The following is a 20,649-nucleotide window of genomic DNA, read 5'->3' as shown; positions in this document are numbered from 1 at the left end:
TGTGTGATATATAATACACAGCCTCCCTCTCTATGCACAGCTCCACTCTGTGTGATATATAATACACAGCCTCCCTCTATATGCACAGCTCCAGTCTGTGTGATATATAATACACAGTCTCCCTCTCAATGTACAGCTCCACTCTTTGTTAAATAATACACAGTCTCCCTCTATATTTACAGCCCCACTCTGTGTGATATATAATACACAGTCTCCCTCTCTATGTACAGCTCCACTCTGTGTGATATATAATACACAGCCTCCCTCACTATGTACAGCTCCACTCTGTGTGATATATAATACACAGTCTCCCTCTGTATGTACAGCACCACTCTGTGTGATATATAATACACAGCCTCCCTCACTATGTACAGCTCCACTCTGTGTGATATATAATACACAGTCTCCCTCAGTATGTACAGCCCCACTCTGTGTGATATATAATACACAGCCTCCCTCTGTATGTACAGCTCCAGTCTGTGTGATATATAATACACAGTCTCCCTCTCAATGTACAGCTCCACTCTTTGTTAAATAATACACAGTCTCCCTCTATATTTACAGCCCCACTCTGTGTGATATATAATACACAACTTCCCTCTCAATGTACAGCTCCACTCTGTGTGATATATAATACACAGCCTCCCTCTATATGCACAGCTCCACACTGTGTGATATATAATACACAGCCTCCCTCTATATGCACAGCTCCACACTGTGTGATATATAATACACAGCCTCCCTCTATATGCACAGCTCCACACTGTGTGATATGTAATACACAGCCTCCCTCTATATGCACAGCTCCACACTGTGTGATATATAATACACAGCCTCCCTCTATATGCACAGCTCCACACTGTGTGATATATAATACACAGCCTCCCTCTATATGCACAGCTCCACACTGTGTGATATGTAATACACAGCCTCCCTCTCTATGTACAGCTCCACTCTGTGTGATATATAATACACAGCCTCCCTCTGTATGCACAGCTCCACACTGTGTGATATATAATACACAGCCTCCCTCTCTATGAACAGCTCCACTCTGTGTGATATATAATACACAGCCTCCCTCTATATGCACAGCTCCGCACTGTGTGATATATAATACACAGCCTCCCTCTGTATGCACAGCTCCACTCTGTGTGATATATAATACACAGTCTCCCTCTGTATGCACAGCTCCACACTGTGTGATATATAATACACAGCCTCCCTCTGGATGCAACAGCTCCACTCTGTGTGATATGTAATACACAGCCTCCCTCTCTATGTCCAGCTCCACTCTGTGTGATATACAATACACAGCCTCCCTCTCTATGTCCAGCTTCACTCTGTGTGATATATAATACACAGCCTCCCTCTCTATGTCCAGCTTCACTCTGTGTGATATATAATACACAGCCTCCCTCTGTATGCACAGCTCCACTCTGTGTGATATATAATACACAGCCTCCCTCTGTATGTACAGCTCGACTCTGTGTGATATATAATACACAGCCTCCCTCTGTATGTACAGCTCCACTCTGTGTGATATATAATACACAGTCTCTCTCTTTATGGACCGCTTCACTCTGTGTGATATATAATACACAGCCTCCCTCTCTATGTCCAGCTTCACTCTGTGTGATATATAATACACAGCCTCCCTCTGTATGTACAGCTCCACTCTGTGTGATATATAATACACAGTCTCTCTCTTTATGGACCGCTTCACTCTGTGTGATATATAATACACAGCCTCCCTCTGTATGTCCAGCTTCACTCTGTGTGATATATAATACACAGCCGACCTCTGTATGTACAGCTCCACTCTGTGTGATATATAATACACAGCCTCCCTCTGTATGCACAGCTCCACTCTGTGTGATATATAATACACAGCCTCCCTCTGTATGTACAGCTCCACTCTGTGTGATATATAATACACAGTCTCTCTCTTTATGGACCGCTTCACTCTGTTTGATATCTAATACATTCTCCTTCTCTATGTACAGCTCCACTCTGTGTGATATATAATACACAGCCTAGCTCTGCATACACAGCTCCACTCTGTGTGATATATAATACACAGTCTCCCTCCATATGTACAGCTCCACTCTGTGTGGGATATAATACTGAGTCTCCCTCTCTATGTACAGCCCCACTCTGTGTGATATATAATACACAGCCTCCCTCTGTATGCAGAGCTCCACTCTGTGTGGGATATAATACTGAGTCTCCCTCTCTATGTACAGCTCCACTCTGTGTGATATATAATACACAGTCTCCCTTTCTATGTACAGCTCCACTCTGTGTGATATATAATACACAGCCGACCTCTCTATGTACAGCCCCACTCTGTGTGATATACAATACATAGCCTCCCTCTTATGTACAGCTCCACTCCGTGTGATATATAATACACAATCTCCCTCTAGATGCACAGCTCCACTCTGTGTGATATATAATACACAGCCTCCCTCTATATGCACAGCTCCACTCGGTGTGATATATAATACACAGCCTCCCTCTGTATGTACAGCTCCATTCTGTGTGATATACAATACACAGTCTCCCTCTCAATGTCCAGCTCCACTCTTTGTTAAATAATACACAGTCTCCCTCTATATTAACAGCCGCACTCTGTGTGATATATAATACACAGGCTCCCTCACTATGTACAGCTCCACTCTGTGTGATATATAATACACAACTTCCCTCTCAATGCACAGCTCCACTCTGTGCTAAATAATACACAGTCTCCCTCTATATGTACAGCCGCACTCTGTGTGATATATTATACACAGTTTCCCTACATATGTACAGCTCCACTCTGTGCGAGATATAATACTGAGTCTCCCTCTCTATGTGCAGCCCCACTCTGTGTGATATATAATACACAGCCTCCCTCTCTATATACAGCCCCACTCTGTGTGATATATAATACACAGCCTCCCTCTCAGTGTACAGCTCCACTCTGTGTGATATATAATACACAACTTCCCTCTCAATGTACAGCTCCACTCTGTGATATATAATTCACAGTCTCCCTCCATATTGCAGCTCCACTCTGTGTGAGATATAATACACAGTCTCCTTCTCTATGTACAGCTCCACTCTGTGTGATATATAATTCACAGTCTCCCTCTATATTGCAGCTCCACTCTGTGTGATATATAATACACAGTCTCCCTCTATATTGCAGCTCCACTCTGTGTGATATATAATACTGAGATTCCCTCTCTATTTACAGCTCCACTCTGTGTTAAATAATACACAGTCTCCCTCTATATTTACAGCGGCACTCTGTGTGATATATTATACACAGTTTCCCTACATATGTATAGCTCCACTCTGTGTGAGATATAATACACAGTCTCCCTCTCTATGTCCAGCTCCACTCTGTGTGATATATAATACACAGTCTCCCTCTCTATGTACAGCTCCACTCTGTGTGATATATAATACACAGTCTCCCTCTCTATGTCCAGCTCTACTCTGTGTGATATATAATACACAGTCTCCCTCTCTATGTACAGCTCCACTCTGTGTGATATATAATACACAGTCTCCCTCTCTATGTACAGCTCCACTCTGTGTGATATATAATACTGAGACTCACTCTCTATATAGAGCTCCACTCTGTGTGATATATAATACACAGTCTCCCTCTCTATGTACAGCTCCACTCTGTGTGATATATAATACACAGTCTCCCTCTCTATGTACAGCTCCACTCTGTGTGATATCTAATACATGGTCTCCCTCTATATGTACAGCTCCACTCTGTGTGATATATAATACTGAGACTCACTCTCTATATAGAGCTCCACTCTGTGTGATATATAATACACAGTCTCCCTCTCTATGTACAGCTCCACTCTGTGTGATATATAATACACAGTCTCCCTCTCTATGTACAGCTCCACTCTGTGTGATATCTAATACATGGTCTCCCTCTATATGTACAGCTCCACTCTGTGTGATATATAATACTGAGACTCCCTCTCTATGTACAGCTCCACTCTGTGTGATATATAATACACAGTCTCCCTCTCTATGTACAGCTCCACTCTGTGTGATATATAATACAGTCTCACTCTATATGTACAGCTCCACTCTGTGTGATATATAATACACAGCCTCGCTCTGTAGGTACAGCACCACTCTGTGTGATATATAATACACAGCCTCCCTCACTATGCACAGCTCCACTCTGTGCTTAGTAATACACAGTCTCCCTCAATATGTACAGCTCCACTCTGTGTGATATGTAATACACAGCCTCCCTCCCTATATACAGCTCCACTCTGTGTGATATATAATACAGTCTCCTTCTATATGTAAAGCTCCACTCTGTGATATATATAATACACAGTCTCCCTCACTATGCACAGCTCCACTCTGTGCTAAATAATACACAGTCTCCCTCTATATGCACAGCTCCACTCGGTATGATATGTAATACACAGCCTCCCTCTCTATGCACAGCTCCACTCTGTGTGATATATAATACACAGCCTCCCTCTATATGCACAGCTTCACTCAGTGTGATATATAATACACAGCCTCCCTCTGTATGTACAGCTCCAGTCTGTGTGATATATAATACACAGTCTCCCTCTCAATGTGCAGCTCCACTCTTTGTTAAATAATACACAGACTCCCTCTATATTTACAGCCCCACTCTGTGTGATATATAATACACAGGCTCCCTCACTATGTACAGCTCCACTCTGTGTGATATATAATACACAGCCTCCCTCTGTATGCACAGCTCCACTCAGTGTGATATATAATACACAGCCTCCCTCTGTATGCACAGCTCCACTCTGTGTGATATATAATACACAGCCTCCCTCTCTATGTACAGCTCCACTCTGTGTGATATATAATATACAGTCTCCCTCTGTATGCACAGCTCCACTCTGTGTGATATATAATACACAGCCTCCCTCTGCATGCACAGCTCCACTCTGTGTGATATATAATACACAGCCTCCCTCTGCATGCACAGCTCCACTCTGTGTGATATATAATACACAGCCTCCCTCTCTATGTACAGCTCCACTCTGTGTGATATATAATACACAGCCTCCCTCTGCATGCACAGCTCCACTCTGTGTGATATATAATACACAGCCTCCCTCTCTATGTACAGCTCCACTCTGTGTGATATATAATACACAGCCTCCCTCTGTATGCACAGCTCCACTCTGTGTGATATATAATACACAGTCTCCCTCGCTATGTACAGCTCCACTCTGTGTGATATATAATACACAGTCTCCCTCTCTCTGTACAGCTCCCCTCTGTGTGATATATAATACACAGCCTCCCTCTGGATGCAACAGCTCCACTCTGTGTGATATGTAATACACAGCCTCCCTCTCTATGTCCAGCTCCACTCTGTGTGATATACAATACACAGCCTCCCTCTCTATGTCCAGCTTCACTCTGTGTGATATATAATACACAGCCTCCCTCTCTATGTCCAGCTTCACTCTGTGTGATATATAATACACAGCCTCCCTCTGTATGCACAGCTCCACTCTGTGTGATATATAATACACAGCCTCCCTCTGTATGTACAGCTCGACTCTGTGTGATATATAATACACAGCCTCCCTCTGTATGTACAGCTCCACTCTGTGTGATATATAATACACAGTCTCTCTCTTTATGGACCGCTTCACTCTGTGTGATATATAATACACAGCCTCCCTCTGTATGTCCAGCTTCACTCTGTGTGATATATAATACACAGCCGACCTCTGTATGTACAGCTCCACTCTGTGTGATATATAATACACAGCCTCCCTCTGTATGCACAGCTCCACTCTGTGTGATATATAATACACAGCCTCCCTCTGTATGTACAGCTCCACTCTGTGTGATATATAATACACAGTCTCTCTCTTTATGGACCGCTTCACTCTGTTTGATATCTAATACATTCTCCTTCTCTATGTACAGCTCCACTCTGTGTGATATATAATACACAGCCTAGCTCTGCATACACAGCTCCACTCTGTGTGATATATAATACACAGTCTCCCTCCATATGTACAGCTCCACTCTGTGTGGGATATAATACTGAGTCTCCCTCTCTATGTACAGCCCCACTCTGTGTGATATATAATACACAGCCTCCCTCTGTATGCAGAGCTCCACTCTGTGTGGGATATAATACTGAGTCTCCCTCTCTATGTACAGCTCCACTCTGTGTGATATATAATACACAGTCTCCCTTTCTATGTACAGCTCCACTCTGTGTGATATATAATACACAGCCGACCTCTCTATGTACAGCCCCACTCTGTGTGATATATAATACACAGTCTCCCTCTGTATGTACAGCCCCACTCTGTGTGATATATAATACACAGTCTCCCTCTATATGCACAGCTCCACTCTGTGTGATATATAATACACAGCCTCCCTCTGTATGTACAGCTCCACTCTGTGTGATATATAATACACAGCCTCCCTCTGTATGTACAGCCCCACTCTGTGTGATATATAATACACAGTCTCCCTCTATATGCACAGCTCCACTCTGTGTGATATATAATACACAGCCTCCCTCTGTATGTACAGCTCCACTCTGTGTGATATATAATACACAGTCTCCCTCTCTATGTACAGCTCCACTCTGTGTGATATATAATACACAGTCTCCCTCTCTATGTACAGCTCCACTCTGTGTGATATATAATACACAGCCTCCCTCTCTATGCACAGCTCCACTCTGTGTGATATATAATACACAGCCTCCCTCTATATGCACAGCTCCAGTCTGTGTGATATATAATACACAGCCTCCCTCTCTATGTACAGCTCCACTCTGTGTGATATATAATACACAGCCTCCCTCTGCATGCACAGCTCCACTCTGTGTGATATATAATACACAGCCTCCCTCTCTATGTACAGCTCCACTCTGTGTGATATATAATACACAGCCTCCCTCTGTATGCACAGCTCCACTCTGTGTGATATATAATACACAGTCTCCCTCGCTATGTACAGCTCCACTCTGTGTGATATATAATACACAGTCTCCCTCTCTCTGTACAGCTCCCCTCTGTGTGATATATAATACACAGCCTCCCTCTGGATGCAACAGCTCCACTCTGTGTGATATGTAATACACAGCCTCCCTCTCTATGTCCAGCTCCACTCTGTGTGATATACAATACACAGCCTCCCTCTCTATGTCCAGCTTCACTCTGTGTGATATATAATACACAGCCTCCCTCTCTATGTCCAGCTTCACTCTGTGTGATATATAATACACAGCCTCCCTCTGTATGCACAGCTCCACTCTGTGTGATATATAATACACAGCCTCCCTCTGTATGTACAGCTCGACTCTGTGTGATATATAATACACAGCCTCCCTCTGTATGTACAGCTCCACTCTGTGTGATATATAATACACAGTCTCTCTCTTTATGGACCGCTTCACTCTGTGTGATATATAATACACAGCCTCCCTCTCTATGTCCAGCTTCACTCTGTGTGATATATAATACACAGCCTCCCTCTGTATGTACAGCTCCACTCTGTGTGATATATAATACACAGTCTCTCTCTTTATGGACCGCTTCACTCTGTGTGATATATAATACACAGCCTCCCTCTGTATGTCCAGCTTCACTCTGTGTGATATATAATACACAGCCGACCTCTGTATGTACAGCTCCACTCTGTGTGATATATAATACACAGCCTCCCTCTGTATGCACAGCTCCACTCTGTGTGATATATAATACACAGCCTCCCTCTGTATGTACAGCTCCACTCTGTGTGATATATAATACACAGTCTCTCTCTTTATGGACCGCTTCACTCTGTTTGATATCTAATACATTCTCCTTCTCTATGTACAGCTCCACTCTGTGTGATATATAATACACAGCCTAGCTCTGCATACACAGCTCCACTCTGTGTGATATATAATACACAGTCTCCCTCCATATGTACAGCTCCACTCTGTGTGGGATATAATACTGAGTCTCCCTCTCTATGTACAGCCCCACTCTGTGTGATATATAATACACAGCCTCCCTCTGTATGCAGAGCTCCACTCTGTGTGGGATATAATACTGAGTCTCCCTCTCTATGTACAGCTCCACTCTGTGTGATATATAATACACAGTCTCCCTTTCTATGTACAGCTCCACTCTGTGTGATATATAATACACAGCCGACCTCTCTATGTACAGCCCCACTCTGTGTGATATATAATACACAGTCTCCCTCTGTATGTACAGCCCCACTCTGTGTGATATATAATACACAGTCTCCCTCTATATGCACAGCTCCACTCTGTGTGATATATAATACACAGCCTCCCTCTGTATGTACAGCTCCACTCTGTGTGATATATAATACACAGCCTCCCTCTGTATGTACAGCCCCACTCTGTGTGATATATAATACACAGTCTCCCTCTATATGCACAGCTCCACTCTGTGTGATATATAATACACAGCCTCCCTCTGTATGTACAGCTCCACTCTGTGTGATATATAATACACAGTCTCCCTCTCTATGTACAGCTCCACTCTGTGTGATATATAATACACAGTCTCCCTCTCTATGTACAGCTCCACTCTGTGTGATATATAATACACAGCCTCCCTCTCTATGCACAGCTCCACTCTGTGTGATATATAATACACAGCCTCCCTCTATATGCACAGCTCCAGTCTGTGTGATATATAATACACAGTCTCCCTCTCAATGTACAGCTCCACTCTTTGTTAAATAATACACAGTCTCCCTCTATATTTACAGCCCCACTCTGTGTGATATATAATACACAGTCTCCCTCTCTATGTACAGCTCCACTCTGTGTGATATATAATACACAGCCTCCCTCACTATGTACAGCTCCACTCTGTGTGATATATAATACACAGTCTCCCTCTGTATGTACAGCACCACTCTGTGTGATATATAATACACAGCCTCCCTCACTATGTACAGCTCCACTCTGTGTGATATATAATACACAGTCTCCCTCAGTATGTACAGCCCCACTCTGTGTGATATATAATACACAGCCTCCCTCTGTATGTACAGCTCCAGTCTGTGTGATATATAATACACAGTCTCCCTCTCAATGTACAGCTCCACTCTTTGTTAAATAATACACAGTCTCCCTCTATATTTACAGCCCCACTCTGTGTGATATATAATACACAACTTCCCTCTCAATGTACAGCTCCACTCTGTGTGATATATAATACACAGCCTCCCTCTATATGCACAGCTCCACACTGTGTGATATATAATACACAGCCTCCCTCTATATGCACAGCTCCACACTGTGTGATATATAATACACAGCCTCCCTCTATATGCACAGCTCCACACTGTGTGATATGTAATACACAGCCTCCCTCTATATGCACAGCTCCACACTGTGTGATATATAATACACAGCCTCCCTCTATATGCACAGCTCCACACTGTGTGATATATAATACACAGCCTCCCTCTATATGCACAGCTCCACACTGTGTGATATGTAATACACAGCCTCCCTCTCTATGTACAGCTCCACTCTGTGTGATATATAATACACAGCCTCCCTCTGTATGCACAGCTCCACACTGTGTGATATATAATACACAGCCTCCCTCTCTATGAACAGCTCCACTCTGTGTGATATATAATACACAGCCTCCCTCTATATGCACAGCTCCGCACTGTGTGATATATAATACACAGCCTCCCTCTGTATGCACAGCTCCACTCTGTGTGATATATAATACACAGTCTCCCTCTGTATGCACAGCTCCACACTGTGTGATATATAATACACAGCCTCCCTCTGGATGCAACAGCTCCACTCTGTGTGATATGTAATACACAGCCTCCCTCTCTATGTCCAGCTCCACTCTGTGTGATATACAATACACAGCCTCCCTCTCTATGTCCAGCTTCACTCTGTGTGATATATAATACACAGCCTCCCTCTCTATGTCCAGCTTCACTCTGTGTGATATATAATACACAGCCTCCCTCTGTATGCACAGCTCCACTCTGTGTGATATATAATACACAGCCTCCCTCTGTATGTACAGCTCGACTCTGTGTGATATATAATACACAGCCTCCCTCTGTATGTACAGCTCCACTCTGTGTGATATATAATACACAGTCTCTCTCTTTATGGACCGCTTCACTCTGTGTGATATATAATACACAGCCTCCCTCTCTATGTCCAGCTTCACTCTGTGTGATATATAATACACAGCCTCCCTCTGTATGTACAGCTCCACTCTGTGTGATATATAATACACAGTCTCTCTCTTTATGGACCGCTTCACTCTGTGTGATATATAATACACAGCCTCCCTCTGTATGTCCAGCTTCACTCTGTGTGATATATAATACACAGCCGACCTCTGTATGTACAGCTCCACTCTGTGTGATATATAATACACAGCCTCCCTCTGTATGCACAGCTCCACTCTGTGTGATATATAATACACAGCCTCCCTCTGTATGTACAGCTCCACTCTGTGTGATATATAATACACAGTCTCTCTCTTTATGGACCGCTTCACTCTGTTTGATATCTAATACATTCTCCTTCTCTATGTACAGCTCCACTCTGTGTGATATATAATACACAGCCTAGCTCTGCATACACAGCTCCACTCTGTGTGATATATAATACACAGTCTCCCTCCATATGTACAGCTCCACTCTGTGTGGGATATAATACTGAGTCTCCCTCTCTATGTACAGCCCCACTCTGTGTGATATATAATACACAGCCTCCCTCTGTATGCAGAGCTCCACTCTGTGTGGGATATAATACTGAGTCTCCCTCTCTATGTACAGCTCCACTCTGTGTGATATATAATACACAGTCTCCCTTTCTATGTACAGCTCCACTCTGTGTGATATATAATACACAGCCGACCTCTCTATGTACAGCCCCACTCTGTGTGATATATAATACACAGTCTCCCTCTGTATGTACAGCCCCACTCTGTGTGATATATAATACACAGTCTCCCTCTATATGCACAGCTCCACTCTGTGTGATATATAATACACAGCCTCCCTCTGTATGTACAGCTCCACTCTGTGTGATATATAATACACAGCCTCCCTCTGTATGTACAGCCCCACTCTGTGTGATATATAATACACAGTCTCCCTCTATATGCACAGCTCCACTCTGTGTGATATATAATACACAGCCTCCCTCTGTATGTACAGCTCCACTCTGTGTGATATATAATACACAGTCTCCCTCTCTATGTACAGCTCCACTCTGTGTGATATATAATACACAGTCTCCCTCTCTATGTACAGCTCCACTCTGTGTGATATATAATACACAGCCTCCCTCTCTATGCACAGCTCCACTCTGTGTGATATATAATACACAGCCTCCCTCTATATGCACAGCTCCAGTCTGTGTGATATATAATACACAGTCTCCCTCTCAATGTACAGCTCCACTCTTTGTTAAATAATACACAGTCTCCCTCTATATTTACAGCCCCACTCTGTGTGATATATAATACACAGTCTCCCTCTCTATGTACAGCTCCACTCTGTGTGATATATAATACACAGCCTCCCTCACTATGTACAGCTCCACTCTGTGTGATATATAATACACAGTCTCCCTCTGTATGTACAGCACCACTCTGTGTGATATATAATACACAGCCTCCCTCACTATGTACAGCTCCACTCTGTGTGATATATAATACACAGTCTCCCTCAGTATGTACAGCCCCACTCTGTGTGATATATAATACACAGCCTCCCTCTGTATGTACAGCTCCAGTCTGTGTGATATATAATACACAGTCTCCCTCTCAATGTACAGCTCCACTCTTTGTTAAATAATACACAGTCTCCCTCTATATTTACAGCCCCACTCTGTGTGATATATAATACACAACTTCCCTCTCAATGTACAGCTCCACTCTGTGTGATATATAATACACAGCCTCCCTCTATATGCACAGCTCCACACTGTGTGATATATAATACACAGCCTCCCTCTATATGCACAGCTCCACACTGTGTGATATATAATACACAGCCTCCCTCTATATGCACAGCTCCACACTGTGTGATATGTAATACACAGCCTCCCTCTATATGCACAGCTCCACACTGTGTGATATATAATACACAGCCTCCCTCTATATGCACAGCTCCACACTGTGTGATATATAATACACAGCCTCCCTCTATATGCACAGCTCCACACTGTGTGATATGTAATACACAGCCTCCCTCTCTATGTACAGCTCCACTCTGTGTGATATATAATACACAGCCTCCCTCTGTATGCACAGCTCCACACTGTGTGATATATAATACACAGCCTCCCTCTCTATGAACAGCTCCACTCTGTGTGATATATAATACACAGCCTCCCTCTATATGCACAGCTCCGCACTGTGTGATATATAATACACAGCCTCCCTCTGTATGCACAGCTCCACTCTGTGTGATATATAATACACAGTCTCCCTCTGTATGCACAGCTCCACACTGTGTGATATGTAATACACAGCCTCCCTCTATATGCACAGCTCCACACTGTGTGATATATAATACACAGCCTCCCTCTATATGCACAGCTCCACTCTGTGTGATATATAATACACAGTCTCCCGAGAGGAGAGCAGGGACAGGGAAATGAACAGGACTTCCCTCTTTGAATCTGGAGCAGCGATCAGCAGGCTGGCAGTCAGATTAAGGCGGTGTCTTGGTCGCACTGAGCAAGGAGTCAAACACCTAACACAGGGTGAGCTGCCTTCAGAGAGCAGTCCCTGTTGTCACAACAACTACCACGTGCATCTAAGTACCCTTTAACATAGTTGGAATGTCCCAAGGCACAGCACGAGAGTTGTGGAACACAACTTGACGTCGAGCCACATAAAGAGATATTAGGAGGTGTGACCCACAGCTTGGCCAAAGATGTGGATTTTAAAGAGCATCTTTAAAGAGGAGAGAGGGAGGCGGAGAGGCTTAGGGGAGGGAATTCCCGAACTTAGGGCCCAGGCAGCTGAGGGCATCGCCGCCAATAGTGGAGCGTTGGAACTGGGGGACGGGCATGAGGCCAGAGTTGGAGGAGGACAGTTAGCTCACTGAGTCCTTTCTTGGTGTTTGTGGGAAGCTGGTGATTTCAGTCAGTTTTTTTCTCTTTTCTCTTCCGGTTAGACCCCGAGGGGACGGGAATCAGCCGTTCCCAGAGCATCACCACCTCCATCGCCCGGGGGGCCCTGAACAGGAGCAGCCAGGGGCGCAGCGAACCCAGGCGCCACACCATAGCCAATGGCATCGATTATGATGTGGTAAGTGTGACCGAGTGAGGTCTCGAGGGGAATGTAAGAACCTCGGAACAGGAGTCGGCCATTCAGCCCCTTGAACCTGTTCCGGCATTCAATGAGATGAGGGCTGATTTGTGACCTAACCCCATATACCTGCCTTTGCCCCATATCCCTTAATACCTTTGGTCAGATTTAACATCGCGAATCGATCCAGTATCATTTGCCAATTGCGGAAGCGAGTTCCAAACTTCTCCCACCTTCTGCGTGCAGAACTGTTTCCTAATTTCACTCCTGAAAGGTCTGGCTCTAATTTCTAGACTGGCAAATCGACGACCTTTGATAACAAGAAGAGCCATTTTTAAATTTATTCAAAAACACAATGTCTTTAAGAGCCGCAGTCAGGACAGAGACACATTTCAACATTTTAAAGGTTTTTGCAAGAAAGTTGTTAATGGAATGACAGCTTCTCACAAGTACAATGTTAATAAAAGTTCAAAGAATTGAGCCATTACCATCAAACCGGGTTCGATCCAACAGGGCCAGGAACCGCGCGAGTCCTGAATGAACTGCATGCGGCTCCGGACTGCACGTTTTAATACCCCCTAGTCCGAGACTCCCCAACCAGCGGAAATAGTTTCTCTCAATCTACCCTATCTGTTCCCCTTAATATTGAAAACTTTGATCAAATCACCCCTTAACCTTCCAAATTCCAGGGAACACAACCCTAGCTTGTGTAATCTCTCCTTGTAATTTAACCTTTGGTTCTGGTATCATTCTAATAAACCAGTGTTACATTCTCTCCAAGGCCAATTTCTCCTTCCTAAGGTATGGTGCCCAGAACTGCTCACAGGGGTGGTGTAACCAGGGCTTCGTATAGTGGAAGTATGACTCCTAACCCCTTGTATCCCAGTCCTCCAGATATAAAGGCCAGCATTCCATTCGCCTCTTTGATTATTTTCTACACTTTCTGTACATGTTCATGACATTTTAATGGTCTGTGTACCTGAACCACTGCCCCCCCCCCCCACCCTCCCCCTCACCCCTCACCCCCCAATCTCATTGGACCTCCGCTGCTTCTCGCTTGTCACCATTTAGAAAGCACCCTGTACTATCCTTTTTAGGTCCACAATGGATAAGCCCTCATTTGCCTGCAACTGAAATCAATTTGCCGATTTCCAGCACTCTCTGTTTTTATTTCAGATTTCCAGCATCTGCAGTATTTTGCTTTTATGCCAATTTTACCCATTCACTTAATCTCTTTCTTATTATAAGCCTCCATCGTGGTTGCTGACAATGCCATCTATCTATATCACTGGCAAATTTTCATGTGTGACTGTGTATGGCCATCATCTAAGTCATTGATAAATACAGTTGAGGGCGCAACCCTGATCTTTGCAGGACATCGCAAATCACATCTTGCCTTCAATTCCACGGGCTTCAAATTTAACTAATGAAGTTCCCTTATGAAGGACTTCAACAAATGCCTTCTGGAATTCCATATAAATAACATCCATAGACCTTCGATGTCCTCTGCTTTAGTCACCTCTTCAGATAATTCAGTCAGAGTCATCAGGCATGACTTAACCTTTACAAATCCATACGAACGCACCCTGAACAGCTTAAAATTTTCAACGTGTTCCGACAAATTACCCTTAACTATAAATTCTAGCAATTTCCCAACCACAGATAATAGGCGAAATAATCTCCCCGTCGATTTCCCTCCCCCCTTCTCTGTTGTACTGTCCCCCATTAACCTGCTCTCCCCCCCATTACCCTACTCACCACAGTGACTGTCCTCTCCCCCCCATTACCCTACTCACCACAGTGACTGTCCACTCCCCCCATTACCCTGCTCACCACAGTGACTGTCCTCTCCCCCCCATTACCCTGCTCACAACATTGACTGTCCACTCCCCCCATTACCCTGCTCACCACAGTGACTATCCACTCCCCCCCATTACCCTACTCACCACAGTGACTATCCACTCCCCCCCATTACCCTGCTCACCACAGTGACTGTCCTCTCCCCCCCATTACCCTGCTCACCACAGTGACTGTCCACTCCCCCCCATTACCCTGCTCACCACAGTGACTGTCCACTCCCCCCCATTACCCTACTCACCACAGTGACTGTCCTCTCCCCCCCATTACACTACTCACCACAGTGACTGTCCACTCCCCCCATTACCCTGCTCACCACAGTGACTGTCCTCTCCCCCCCATTACCCTGCTCACAACATTGACTGTCCACTCCCCCCATTACCCTGCTCACCACAGTGACTGTCCTCTCCCCCCATTACCCTGCTCACCACAGGGACTGTCCACTCCCCCCATTACCCTGCTCACCACAGTGACTGTCCACTCCCCCCCATTACCCTGCTCACCACAGTGACTGTCCTCTCCCCCCATTACCCTGCTCACCACAGTGACTGTCCACTCCCCCCCATTACCCTGCTCACCACAGTGACTGTCCTCTCCCCCCATTACCCTGCTCACCACAGTGACTGTCCACTCCCCCCATTACCCTGCTCACCACAGTGACTGTCCTCTCCCCCCCATTACCCTGCTCACAACATTGACTGTCCACTCCCCCCATTACCCTGCTCACCACAGTGACTGTCCTCTCCCCCCATTACCCTGCTCACCACAGTGACTGTCCACTCCCCCCATTACCCTGCTCACCACAGTGACTGTCCACTCCCCCCCATTACCCTGCTCACCACAGTGACTGTCCTCTCCACCCAATTACCCTGCTCACCACAGTGACTGTCCACTCCCCCCCATTACCCTGCTCACCACAGTGACTATCCACTCCCCCCCATTACCCTGCTCACCACAGTGACTGTCCACTCCCCCCCATTACCCTGCTCACCACAGTGACTGTCCACTCCCCCCCCATTACCCTGCTCACAACATTGACTGTCCACTCCCCCCCCCATTACCCTGCTCACCACAGTGACTGTCCTCTCCCCCCCATTACCCTGCTCACCACAGTGAGTGTCCACTCCCCCCATTACCCTGCTCACCACAGTGACTGTCCTCTCCCCACCATTACCCTGCTCACAACATTGACTGTCCACTCCCCCCATTACCCTGCTCACCACAGTGACTGTCCACTCCCCCCCCCATTACCCGACTCACCACAGTGACTGTCCACTCCCCCCATTACCCTGCTCACCACAGTGACTGTCCACTCCCCCCCATTACCCTGCTCACCACAGTGACTGTCCTCTCCCCCCCATTACCCTGCTCATCACAGTGACTGTCCACTCCCCCCCATTACCCTGCTCACCACAGTGACTATCCACTCCCCCCCATTACCCTGCTCACCACAGTGACTGTCCACTCCCCCCCATTACCCTGCTCACCACAGTGACTGTCCACTCCCCCCCCATTACCCTGCTCACCACAGTGACTGTCCTCTCCCCCCCATTACCCTGCTCACCACAGTGACTGTCCACTCCCCCCATTACCCTGCTCACCACAGTGACTGTCCACTCCCCCCATTACCCTGCTCACCACAGTGACTGTCCACTCCCCCCATTACCCTGCTCACCACAGTGACTGTCCTCTCCCCCCCATTATCCTGCTCACCACAGTGACTGTCCTCTCCCCCCCATTACCCTGCTCACCACAGTGAATATCCACTCCCCCCATTACCCTGCTCACCACAGTGACTGTCCACTCCACACCATTACCCTGCTCACCACAGTGACTGTCCTATCCCCCCCATTACCCTGCTCACCACAGTGACTGTCCACTCCCCCCATTACCCTGCTCACCACAGTGACTGTCCACTCCCCCCCATTACCCTGCTCACCACAGTGACTGTCCACTCCCCCCATTACCCTTCCCACCACAGTGACTGTCCACTCCCCCCCATGACCCTGCTCACCACAGTGACTGTTCACTCCCCCCATTACCCTGCTCACCACAGTGACTGTCCACTCCTCCCCATTGCCCTGCTCACCACAGTGACTGTCCACTCCCCCCATTACCCTACTCACCACAGTGACTGTCCACTCCTCCCCATTACCCTGCTCACCACAGTGACTGTCCACGCCCCCCGTTACCCTGCTCACCACAGTGACTGTCCACTCCTCCCCATTACCCTGCTCACCACAGTGACTATCCACTCCCCCCCATTACCCTGCTCACCACAGTGACTGTCCACTCCTCCCCCATTACCCTGCTCACCACAGTGACTGTCCACTCCTCCCCATTACCCTGCTCACCACAGTGACTGTCCACTCCTCCCCCATTACCCTGCTCACCACAGTGACTCTCCACTCCCCCCCATTACCCTGCTCACCACAGTGACTGTCCACTCCTCCCCCATTACCCTGCTCACCACAGTGACTGTCCACTCCTCCCCATTACCCTGCTCACCACAGTGACTGTCCTCTCCCCCCCATTACCCTGCTCACAACATTGACTGTCCACTCCCCCCATTACCCTGCTCACCACAGTGACTGTCCACTCCCCCCCCATTACCCGACTCACCACAGTGACTGTCCACTCCCCCCATTACCCTGCTCACCACAGTGACTGTCCACTCCCCCCCATTACCCTGCTCACCACAGTGACTATCCACTCCCCCCCATTACCCTGCTCACCACAGTGACTGTCCACTCCCCCCCATTACCCGGCTCACCACAGTGACTGTCCACTCTCCCCCCATTACCCTGCTCACCACAGTGACTGTCCTCTCCCCCCCATTACCCTGCTCACCACAGTGACTGTCCACTCCCCCCATTACCCTGCTCACCACAGTGACTGTCCTCTCCCCCCCATTACCCTGCTCACAACATTGACTGTCCACTCCCCCCCCATTACCCTGCTCACCACAGTGACTGTCCTCTCCCCCCCCCATTACCCTGCTCACCACAGTGACTGTCCTCTCCCCCCCATTACCCTGCTCACCACAGTGACTGTCCACTCCCCCCCATTACCCTGCTCACCACAGTGACTATCCACTCCCCCCCATTACCCTGCTCACCACAGTGACTGTCCACCCCTCCCCATTGCCCTGCTCACCACAGTGACTGTCCACTCCCCCCATTACCCTACTCACCACAGTGACTGTCCACTCCTCCCCATTACCCTGCTCACCACAGTGACTGTCCACGCCCCCCATTATCCTGCTCACCACAGTGACTATCCACTCCTCCCCATTACCCTGCTCACCACAGTGACTGTCCACTCCTCCCCCATTACCCTGCTCACCACAGTGACTGTCCACTGCTCCCCCATTACCCTGCTCACCACAGTGACTGTCCACTCCTCCCCATTACCCTGCTCACCACAGTGACTGTCCACTACCCCCCATTACCCTGCTCACCACAGTGACTGTCCACTCCTCCCCCATTACCCTGCTCACCACGGTGACTGTCCACTCCTCCCCATTACCCTGCTCACCACAGTGACTGTCCACTCCTCCCCCATTACCCTGCTCACCACAGTGACTGTCCACTCCCCCCCATTACCCTGCTCACCACAGTGACTGTCCACTCCTCCCCCATTACCCTGCTCACCACAGTGACTGTCCACCCCTCCCCATTACCCTGCTCACCACAGTGACTGTCCACTCCTCCCCATTACCCTGCTCACCACGGTGACTGTCCACTCCCCCCCATTATCCTGCTCACCACAATGACTATCCACTCCTCCCCCATTACCCTGCTCACCACAGTGACTGTCCACTCCTCCCCATTACCCTGCTCACCATAATGACTGTCCCCTCCCCCCCATTACCCTGCTCACCACAGTGACTGTCCACTCCTCCCCTTTACCCTTCCCACCACAGTGACTGTCCACTCCCCCCATTACCCTGCTCACCACAGTGACTGTCCACTCCTCCCCATTACCCTGCTCACCACAGTGACTGTCCACTCCCCCCCAATATCCTGCTCACCACAGTGACTGTCCACTCCTCCCCCATTACCCTGCTCACCACAGTGACTGTCCACTCCTCCCCATTACCCTGCTCACCACAGTGACAGTCCACTCCCCCCCATGACCCTGCTCACCACAGTGACTGTCTACTCACCACATGACCCTGCTCACCACAGTGACTGTCCACTCACCCCATTACCCTGCTCACCACAGTGACTGTCCACTGCCCCCCATTACCCTTCCCACCACAGTGACTGTCCACTCCCCCCCATGACCCTGCTCACCACAGTGACTGTCCACTCACCCCATTACCCTGCTCACCACAGTGACTGTCCACTCCTCCCCCTTACCCTGCTCACCACAGTGACTGTCCACTCCCCCCATTACCCTGCTCACCACAGTGACTGTCCACTCACCCCATGACCCTGCTCACCACAGTGACTGTCCACTCACCCCATTACCCTGCTCACCACAGTGACTGTCCACTCCCCCCCATTACCCTGCTCACCACAGTGACTGTCCACTCCTCCCCAGTACCCTGCTCACCACAGTGACTGTCCACTCCTCCCCCATTACCCTGCTGACCACAGTGACTGTCCACTCCTCCCCATTACCCTGCTCACCACAGTGACTGTCCACTCCTCCCCCATTACCCTGCTCACCACAGTTACTGTCCGCTCCCCCCCCCATTACCCTGCTCACCACAGTGACTGTCCACTCCTCCCCCATTACCCTGCTCACCACAGTGACTGTCCACTCCTCCCCATTACCCTGCTCACCACAGTGACTGTCCACTCCTCCCCATTACCCTGCTCACCACAATGACTGTCCACTCCTCCCCCATTACCCTGCTCACCACAGTGACTGTCCACTCCTCCCCATTACCCTGCTCACCACAATGACTGTCCACTCCCCCCCATTACCCTGCTCACCACAGTGACTGTCCACTCCTCCCCATTACCCTTCCCACCACAGTGACTGTCCACTCCCCCCATTACCCTGCTCACCACAGTGACCGTCCACTCCTCCCCCATTACCCTGTTCACCACAGTGACTGTCCACCTGTCCCCATTACCCTGCTCACCACAGTGACTGTCCACTCACCCCATGACCCTGCTCACCACAGTGACTGTCCACTCACCCCATTACCCAGCTCACCACAGTGACTGTCCACTGCCCCCCATTACCCTTCCCACCACAGTGACTGTCCACTCCCCCCCATGACCCTGCTCACCACAGTGACTGTCCACTCACCCCATTACCCTGCTCACTACAGTGACTGTCCACTCCTCCCCCTTACCCTGCTCACCACAGTGACTGTCCACTCCCCCCCATTACCCTGCTCACCACAGTGACTGTCCACTCCCCCCTATTATCCTGCTCCCCACAGTGACTGTCCACTTCCCCCCATTACCCTGCTCACCACAGTGACTGT

At 47.9% G+C, this 20,649-nt stretch overlaps 1 protein-coding gene across 2 annotated transcripts in view; it reads left to right on the top strand.

Moving 5' to 3' along the window:
• The window catches only part of LOC137346139 (suppressor APC domain-containing protein 2-like), an 80,267-nt gene that overhangs the window by 42,870 nt on the left and 16,748 nt on the right, over positions 1-20,649 (top strand). For both annotated transcript variants that reach the window (XM_068009464.1, XM_068009463.1), the window contains exon 2: positions 13,210-13,343. In XM_068009464.1, coding sequence (XP_067865565.1) covers positions 13,210-13,343 — 134 coding nt within the window. The remainder of the gene's footprint in view (positions 1-13,209; positions 13,344-20,649) is intronic.

Source organism: Heterodontus francisci, chromosome 29 (assembly GCF_036365525.1).
Source record: "Heterodontus francisci isolate sHetFra1 chromosome 29, sHetFra1.hap1, whole genome shotgun sequence".
In the NCBI taxonomy this organism is placed as follows: Eukaryota; Metazoa; Chordata; class Chondrichthyes; order Heterodontiformes; family Heterodontidae; genus Heterodontus; species Heterodontus francisci.
The sequence above is the reverse complement of the archived record's forward strand: the minus strand, read 5'-3'. Positions and strand labels throughout refer to the sequence as shown.